The sequence below is a fragment of the Solanum lycopersicum genome, chromosome 12, assembly GCF_036512215.1.
Source record: "Solanum lycopersicum chromosome 12, SLM_r2.1".
Taxonomy (NCBI): Eukaryota; Viridiplantae; Streptophyta; class Magnoliopsida; order Solanales; family Solanaceae; genus Solanum; species Solanum lycopersicum.
Window position 1 is genome coordinate 4,970,051 of NC_090811.1, and position 9,549 is coordinate 4,979,599.

Below are 9,549 nucleotides of genomic sequence, written 5' to 3' on the forward strand. Positions count from 1 at the left end.
CCAATTACTTTTTTGTATATATATACAAAAAACAAAAATAACATAAATATGCAATATACTATATATAATTACTAAACATGCAATTATACTATATACAATACTTAAGTAATATTTTTTGTATATTGACATCTAATTAACCAAAAAATTGTATCTAACTTTGTGTTTTAATACAGTACCTCATGAATATTATGTTCTTCAGATCCGACAACTTCAGAAGCATTTTCCTGTGACTCAATGTTTACAGTTTTCCTCTTTCTTCTTCCTTATACTATTTTAATGCCTCTAACTTTGGCATTGTTAATAATTTGTTGAACTGCCGTAGGGTCATTTTTTTTCTTTGATCTAAGCTCTTCCATTGTTTGTTCTTGTATAACTTGATTTGATTTTCCCAATGACCCTACATCAAATCCAAAATCTTGAGTTAACCCCATTAAAAATGATGGTAAAATGTCAACAACATTGACATGCAAAGGAATACCTCTGGTAATCCTCAAAGATGAAGATGATTCATTCATTGTGTGACCAATTTTAGATCTATCAAGAACAAAAAATCGATTATTTCATCAAAATATATGAAAAAAATAATAAACAAAACACAGACAGATTTTGAATAAGTAAAAAAAGAAGAAGAGGTAAACAACTAAAATTAAGGAGTACTTACGAAATTGACTTCAACTTCGGGAGGGAGTAATCTAATTTTGGACAACAATTTGAATTTCAAACCGGATAGCTGGAGTATTAAATGTAGGAGAAAAATTTGGAATGTGAAAAGGAGAGAGAAAATTGTTTTGTGTATAATTATATACAAAATTAGAAAATAATATTTTTATACGATTGGTTATATAATAGGTTGTGGACCCCATTAAATATAGCAAACAAAAATAAACTATAACTATATAAGGTAAATAAATTAAACTATACCCCTATGATATAATTAGCTATGAATGTTTGTCATCCCATGTAATTTTCCTTAAATATATAATTTATAATAACTTTATGATATTATATTTACAATAGACGTTTTTAATTTTTTTTTGGTCAAACATGCCATCTATGTCGTTCTTACAAAATATATACTTTTACCTTTTATAATTAATTATAAATCAAATATCAATTTGACTACGTAATTATATTTGTGCAACCAGACACTATTATAAGGATAAAATATGAAATTTTAAAATAAGGAGAGGAGAGAGAAAGAGAGAGAGATAGGCTAGAAAGATAAAAAGAGGATAGAGATAGAACCTTACAACTCTGTTTCAATGGCTTCCCCTTTATCCTCTTCCATTTTCTCTCCAAATTTCACTCATTTGTACCAAAATAAAGCTTTCTTCCATAGCCATCTTCCACTTCGTTCCCCAATTTATGCTACACTCAATCGCATTGCCTTGAAGAAGAATGCTTCCATGGTTAGTTTAGTTCTGCTCAAAATTTAGATATTTTCATGTGTGAATTCTGTTAAAAATTTCATCATTCTTTTTGTGCGATGGCTTAATACATAAACAGACACTCGAACAAGCGGGCACTCCATCTTACAAAATGATCATCCAAATTTATTCAAAATTTATGTGTCACGTCAGCATTAGGTGTCCACGAGATAGGGCGGGGACAAATTGGAGTGTTTAGTTGTTAGCTGAGATCAAGTTGAAGTGTTTAGATGCATTGTGCCTTGTGTCATTCATTGTAGAATTATGAATAGTTCGATTGTATGATTCTACTCTATTTGTTTTCATTTATGTGATACGATTTTCTTTTTAGTCTGTTTCAAAAAGAATATCTTTTTTTTTCATATTGAGGAACAATTTACCAATTAATGACATGATTTGTAGCTACACAAATGTGTAAGATTTGTTTTAGATTGTAAGTTTCAATTGTCTTTATTCTAACTTAAACGCGGTATATCTAGTCAAACAGAACTGTTTTCTGATATTTAGTTTGGGCAAAGAATGCTGGTTCACCTCTAAAGTTTGATCTTTTACAAAATTTAAAGGACTGTTGGATCATCAAATGTAAGTCTTGCGATCATTTAGCGTGGGAGGAATCTGATTAGGAGGTAGAAAATGTGGAACTTTCGTGTTGGGACAAATATTAGGAATTGGTATTCCTGTTAAAGATTTGTACCATTTCATATCTTCTCAAGTGTATGAAAATGTTCATCATTGTGAAGGTTCTAGATAAGGCACGTAGTTTTCAAAGGTAAATACAACAACAACTACAAACACAGTGTAATTCTACGAGTTTGGGGAGGGTAACATGTATGCAGACGTACTCCTATATTTATGGGGTAGAGAGGTTGTTTCTGACCCTCGCAAACCCTCCTCCTTTATCTGTCTTGGGACCAGCAATGTGAACGAGTTCACACAGGCGGAGTTTGTCTTCAAAGGTAAATGTATCCATGAAATTAGTTAATGATGGAAATGCAAACTGTAACATAAGCTACCACTTTTCTGATTTTCCTTGTGACACTAGCATAATGCATTTGAAACCATATTTTGGGCTCTTTTTTTTTTCGTCGATTACATATTTGCACTTGCATAAACATCTTATTAGAGAACTCGTATTCACGATTCAGTGTTGCTTCGAAGATGATCAAAATACAATATTTATAACCCTCTCAGCTTCTTGATGGATTTTCAGTCATGCAGGAATTGACAAAGAGGCTGACTGCTCCTTCCATTTTGTCAACATATTTGGAGAGTACAGTCAAGCAATTTCAGAGTTTAATGGCGGTGATCATTATATTTACTGAAATTGCATCTCCAATACCTTTGTATGGTTTGCAAGATTTGTCCATTTCTCCTGCCGAGGCAGTGCTTTATTCCCCTGAAACAAAAACTCTCCCTAGAACAGGAGAATTAGCTCTTAGAAGAGCTATCCCAGCCAACACAAATATGAAAACTATACAGGTAGTTTTATTTTGTTCTGCCTATATATTTTATATACTATTTTCCTATTTGGTAGTGTAGATAGTAAGTCATGAAGTATCGCTGTTCCCTGTCTATTTTCTCGCAGGATTCGCTTGAGGACATATCGTACTTGCTCAGGATTCCACAGCGAAAACCTTTTGGAACAATGGAGGGTAATGTGAAGAAAGCTCTTAAGGTATTACATAATATTTCCGTTGCAACCGAATTAGACACTTAAGGTTTGATCGTCTATCAAGGTAATCATTCTTTGACATGAATCGCAGCCATCCACAGGCGTGTTGGATATCAGGCCATTTCCATACAGTAAAAGGAACAAAATAGTTGTTCATTTATGTGTTTTTTTTTCAGAAAGATACCTTGTGATACAAGGAAGATATCTTTCCTTTCTCGTTTTTCTTTTAAACTATCCATCAAAAACAGTTATAGAATAGAGAATTCAAAGTCTCTAAGATGTTGACGTTGCATGCCTACTGACTGTAACAGATCGTTTCGTTCTGCAAATAATGAAAACACTTATAATGAAAGGATGTGTAGTCATCAGACACTCTTATTCTGTGTCTTTAAGTACATAAATCTAATGCTTCAATATCTCTTCAGATTGCAACAGATGAAAAGGCATCCATCTTGGCTAGCATTCCAGCTGAACTGAAAGAAGAGGGTTCAGTCTTGTACACATCTCTTGTAGACGGAAAGGTAACATGAGACTACTTAGATTGTTTAGTTTAAAAGTACTTTAGGTTAGATGACTTCATTTTTCCCTCCAGTTTTTCACAAACTTGTATCAGTCTCTTGGTTCAATCTCTACTATCTACATTATGACCCCAAAAGAGGAAAAAAAAAAAAGAACTGGGAACTGTTATATATGTGCTCCAACCAATATCAGTGATGCCTATCTGATGCAGGAGCACATCTGTTGTTACTTTACAATATTGTTTTGCTGCAGAATTTGTGAAATCTTATGCACTTGTGATAGTAACATTGCCGGTTTGCATGATCGTATTCCAGTAATACTCTTTATCATGCTTGAATGTCTGATATGGTGTCAACGAAACCAGTGAGGATCTCAAGGATTGATGTTTTCACAGACTTCTTAAATTTCTTAAGCAATCATCTGAACAGATGATATCTTTAAACACAAACCTTACTGCAATCAAGATGAATTTCTTTTTATCTTGTCAGGGTGGATTACAGAAACTTCTACAGTACATAAAGGATAAAGATCCAGATAAAGTATCCGTTTGTCTTGCATCTACATTGGATACTATTGCACAGATGGAGTTGTTACAGGTATTTATGAACTCCTTTGTACATTCTTTAGTGGTGTAAAGGGGAAAATCGGTAATGGAAAGAACAGTTACTGTGTTTGAATAGTTCAGAAGAAAAAAAAATGTACTAAGGTTCAACTTGTGCCCTTAGGAAGTGATACTGTTCTTTGAAGAATATAACAAAGGATAAAGCTTAAACGCAAAGAGTTCAAGTCTCTCATGCATTACGATTTTCACAATTATACATTCTCCAATAACATTTTCCATGTAAAGTTTTTAATGTAGTTAACAATATCTCAACGACATTATCTCTCTACAGGCCCCAGGCTTATCATTTTTGTTGCCTCAGCAGTACGTGAAATACCCAAGGTAAGGGCTGTCATTATTTCTCTTCTTAATATGGCATTTCTACTGATTGAAAAGCGAGTTGCTTAATGACAACCATGTACGTACATCGATTATCAAATCCGAGGACGATTACATCTTGCATATTAAATGTGCCGTTTTGATACTTATGGTGCCTTTGTATATCCAAATGTTCAGATCATGGTTTCTTATCACTTCATAAGCAGCATTGTTGCATAGCTATGTAGATAAATTTGAGTTGAGCTGTTCTTTTTAAGCACCCTGTGTTCACGTTACAACAACCATGTTAAAATAACTACTCAATGATTTCTTTGAGGAAGATGGGGTGTGTTATATTCTTCTACTAAATTCGTCAGGCTCACAGGGAGAGGAATAGTTGAATTTACAGTTGAGAAAGTAGATGGTTCAGCATTTTCTCCTGAATCTGCAGGTGAAGCCAAAAGCACTGCAAAAATTCAGGTATGTTAAATCCTTTATTCGAGAGTCAGTAAAAATATCTTGCACTGCCCATTTCTTTGTTTGATCCTTTGTTCTAAACTTGATGATTAAGCATCAATCGAGACCTTTAAGTTAAGAGACTGTTCCTTCTGGGAAGTTATTTGCTAATATGACTTGAATCTGTCATTTGTTTGTTTCTGTGATGGTCATCATCTCATGCAATAGCTTCATCGTTGAGACACTAGTGCAATTTAATCAAATCCCGAAATGGCTGTACTGTCTCTTTCTCTTTCTTTGAACCACCTGTCCTATATTGTGCATTGAGATAGAAGTGTGTTGCTTTTGTATGATGAAGTATTCCCCAATTAAACATTTGCTTCGTCTTTTCTGAGGGAGTTACAATTTCTGTCGTATAATAGAGCCTGCACTAGAAGAGTTTTTAATGTTATACTATTATAACTTCTAATATTCTCTCCTATGTGGTTTGCGAGCTATTGCAAAGGAGCGGGGGTTTTACCTTGTGCGCACCCAAAGGGTAGCCGCGGCGGGTTTCCCTTGTCATAAAAAAAAAACGTCTAATATTCTTCAGATAGATATTTCGTCTAACACAAAAGTATTAAACTGTATAATGACATGATGCAGGTTGTTATAGATGGGTTTTCAGCACCACTGACTGCAGGAAACTTCGCAAAACTGGTAAGGTAGTGAAATCTCACATCATCCTTGTAAGTACTCATTATGCAACAAAAACAATAACTATGCCTCAATCCCAAACTAATTAGGATTGGCCATATGATCCTTGATATAATTGTCGTCCATTTTGGGCCCTCTTCATTGTAATATCAGTAATTAAGAAATGAACTTTGTATCTAACTCAACTACAAAGGCTAGGGCATGAAGTAAGGATTTTCCATGACCATATAAGGAGGAAAACAACTCAATCACACACTGATGTGGGAGTCTTAACAACTTTCAATAATTTCTCCTTTCTTTCCCCTTTGAGGATGACTTTCTACTTCCGTTTGACAAATTGATCAGACTTCAGATATTTCTTCACATGAAGCATGTTCGACACCTAAAGGTGGCTTTTTATTCTTTCATTTCCCACATCTTTTTTGCTGGGCCCTGATAACTACTTGAAGAGTATGTATAGTTTTCTTTCCGTAGCTCTAGATTATTAACTTGCCACTGTGCTAAAATATGGAAAACCATCATCTTGATGTCTTAAGGAGTAATGTTTACACAATGAGAGCATGGGAAATAATTTATGAATTTCTTGATTATGGTATCCTTGCTGACCAAAGATGAGTACAACTAGCGGTCTCTGATGTTTCGAGCAAGGATTTCAGTATGATCTAATTCAGACATTTCTATATTGTAAAACAAATCTATAATTCTTTAGGTGGTAGATGGGGCATATGATGGGATGAAGCTGACTTGTGCAAACCAAGCAATTCTTTCGGACAGCGAGGTGGGAAAGACCACAGGATACAGTGTTCCATTGGAAATCAAGCCAGCCGGACAATTTGAGCCTCTTTACAGAACAACATTAAGCATTCAGGTACCCACATGTTTCATGGATAATAACAGACTGATCTTTGGCGTTTATATCTTTTGTGCTTGTGCTTATGGTTTATTCCTTTCGTTACGGAAGGATGGGGAGCTGCCTGTGCTTCCGCTATCCGTTTATGGTGCTGTTGCAATGGCTCATAGTGATGTATCAGATGAGAATTCATCACCAAGTCAGTTCTTCTTCTACCTTTACGATAAGAGAAATGTAAGTAGCAATTCATCGGTATACACTATTCTTTCGTTTTTTCTTGTTATTCTTTTCTTCGCCACCTAACTTATCCAATCAATATGTTGTTTCTCAGTCTGGCTTGGGAGGATTGTCATTTGATGAGGGTCAATTTTCGGTCTTCGGGTATAGTTTCTTGCGACTCTGCTATCTATGAAAACCTATCGTATCTTCAACAAATCGGTGATTATAGTTGTTCTAACGATAACCCGTGTTATGATTCACAGATATACAACTGTTGGGAGAGATATCCTTCCTCAGATCAAAACGGGTGACATAATTCGATCTGCAAAGCTGGTGGAAGGACAAGACCGCCTCGTTTTACCACCACAGGATAACTAACCTTGTTATATCCTCAATTTTTTTGGAATATTCAACATGTCATTCTTCGTTACCCGTCCGTCATTTATTAGTACCCAAAAAATGGATGCTGCTTCTTGTAAAACAGAACAAATGAAAATGTTTGATTCTTGATGATAATATAGAGTAAACAAATAAAAAAAAATTGTTACATCTTTTGTACATTCAAGTAGCTACAACTATGCTGCAGACATATTACAAAGTCGACTTGGAGTTGGTTTGAAATCCAACCATCTCAAAGTTGGTCGACGAGCTGGTGGTGTTAGTGCTCTCTTTATGATCTCTTTGTTAGCTGATCCGTGAAGTTTTCGTAGACTGTAATGACTTGTTGCTGCTGTTCTCACTACTCGTCTTGTAACGTGTGGTGATGAATCTCTTCGTTGAAATCTTGGTGATGCTGGAAACTTAACACTTTTCTTTTCTGGCTTGTTGTTTCTGCTAACAAGTGGTGACTTTGCAGTGATATTGGTTTCATTTGAACGGAGATCAACCTCCATGTTGATGTTCTTGTTCGAGTTTTTTTCCAAACAACGCAAGACTATTGAGTGAAGGAGCTACTGGACGGAAGTTGTATCTGTGAACACAAGAGGTAAGTGTTGTTGTTCAAGAATGATATTAATAGGAAGAAAAGATGCAACTTTTTATAGTGGTGTTGGTATTTTAGACGTGTTTTGACCAATTCATTTGAGTATGAGAGACTTTGTAGTTTGTAAGCAATTTGGAATATTTTGACTTCTTTCCTAGCAAGCTTCTAGAAAGTGGTACGCAACGATCGTTCCTCCGTTTCAATTTATTTATCTAATTTTAACACGACTAAATTTTGTGCTGTTAAATTAAAGATAACTAGAATGTATAAAAATGTTATTTTTTTATTTCGTGATCTTAAGTATTATTATGTGGAGAATTAAAATTAAAAATTGAAAAGAAAAAAAAATGATATTTTAAAAATAAATTTGAGTTTTTTATTTTTATTTTTACTCTATCTGTTCACTTTTATTTGTCATGTTGCAATTTTCGAAAGTTAATTTGATTAATTTTTAAAGTTGAATTAAGATTGATATATTAAACAAAATATTAAGATCTTTAAAAGGTATATGAAAAGTACTATAAATTGCAATTTTTTGCATATCAATGTGATGAAAAAATATATCTTGAATATTAATTAAAGTTTTTATAGTTTCACTTCTAAAATAAAAATTACGATAATTAATTATGGACGGAAGGAGTATTTGAGAACTGATTAAAAATATTCATGGCAATAAGTGGGTAGTCCAGCAGTCATATGTTGACATGTCAACTTTTGAATTTTTCTTCCAATTTGAATTTTGAATGCATCTTTAACTCCAGTCTACAACTTGAATGCTGACAATTGCAAACAAGAATTGAATTTGCATAAATAATAAAATGTATAATTTAATTATTTTTAACTATTATATAAATAAAAAGGGATTAATTGACGGATTATCTATATTATTTATGATTTCAAAAATAGTTAAAGTTAGAGTATAAGTAAAAAGTTAAAATAAACTTTTAGAAGTCCAAAAATAACGATTATTTTATCTAACTGAGGAGATCTGGATGAAGTGCCATCAAATATTATATCTGTCCTCAATAATATTTGTCCGCTTTAAAAAAAAAGACATAATTTTATATCCTAATTTATTTTTATCATAAATTTATGATATAGCAAATCTAAAAATTTTATTTGTATGTTATAGCTATAGTTTGCATAATTGCGCTACATAACAAATTTTATGATTGTTATGACTATTTCGCTATAAATATATATATAAAAAAAATGGATATTTCACTGTACATATATACAAAAGAAGCTATGGATATTTAGTTATACCTATACCATCTGTTTCAATATACTAAAAGAATTAGTTGTATAACTTATGTTTGTATAAATAAATTTATGGATTTAAACTTTACACGTTTTAAACCAAGAAACCATTATATTATTAAAAAATTATCAGTTTCAAAACCAAAAAATAAATCGAGAACTTTAAACATTTATAAATTTAAAATTAAATAAATAATTCATGATGTTCAAATATTTTCTAGAGTTTCAAAACCAAGGAACAAATCATGGTCTTCAAATCTTTCTAAGTTCTTCTGTATTTGCGATAGAATTATTTTTGTTCAAATTTAACCTTCTCATTAAAATATAATTATTTTTAAATAAATAGAGGTATAAAACATATGTCATACCTTATAACTTGTATCTCATTTGGACAAAATAATTATCAAAGGAAAACTACAAATTTGAGTGTTTTTCTTTTTTATGTAACATAATATATGCAACAACGATGACAACATAGTATAATCTCATAAAGTGACTATGAAGAAAGTAAAATATAAGCAGATTTTATCTCTATCTAAGTAAACAAGC

General features: G+C 32.7%; 1 protein-coding gene across 3 annotated transcripts; it reads left to right on the forward strand.

Moving 5' to 3' along the window:
* The first annotated feature begins 1,166 nt into the window (after positions 1 to 1,166).
* On the forward strand, positions 1,167 to 7,738 carry LOC101246897 (peptidyl-prolyl cis-trans isomerase CYP37, chloroplastic). Of its 3 annotated transcripts, none has more exons than XM_004251800.5 (12): positions 1,167 to 1,409; positions 2,646 to 2,906; positions 3,013 to 3,102; positions 3,525 to 3,620; positions 4,107 to 4,214; positions 4,512 to 4,561; positions 4,915 to 5,017; positions 5,639 to 5,692; positions 6,399 to 6,557; positions 6,651 to 6,773; positions 6,871 to 6,920; positions 7,022 to 7,738. In XM_004251800.5, exons 1-12 carry the CDS (start codon positions 1,263 to 1,265, stop codon positions 7,134 to 7,136), a joined length of 1,356 nt encoding a protein of 451 aa, XP_004251848.1. In that variant the 5' UTR covers positions 1,167 to 1,262; the 3' UTR covers positions 7,137 to 7,738. The 3 variants fall into 3 exon arrangements, with proteins under 3 accessions (XP_004251848.1, XP_010313887.1, XP_010313888.1); XM_010315585.4 differs by having other exon boundaries at positions 1,179 to 1,409; positions 2,619 to 2,906; XM_010315586.4 differs by having other exon boundaries at positions 1,182 to 1,409; positions 2,638 to 2,906.
* Positions 7,739 to 9,549: the final 1,811 nt, after the last annotated feature.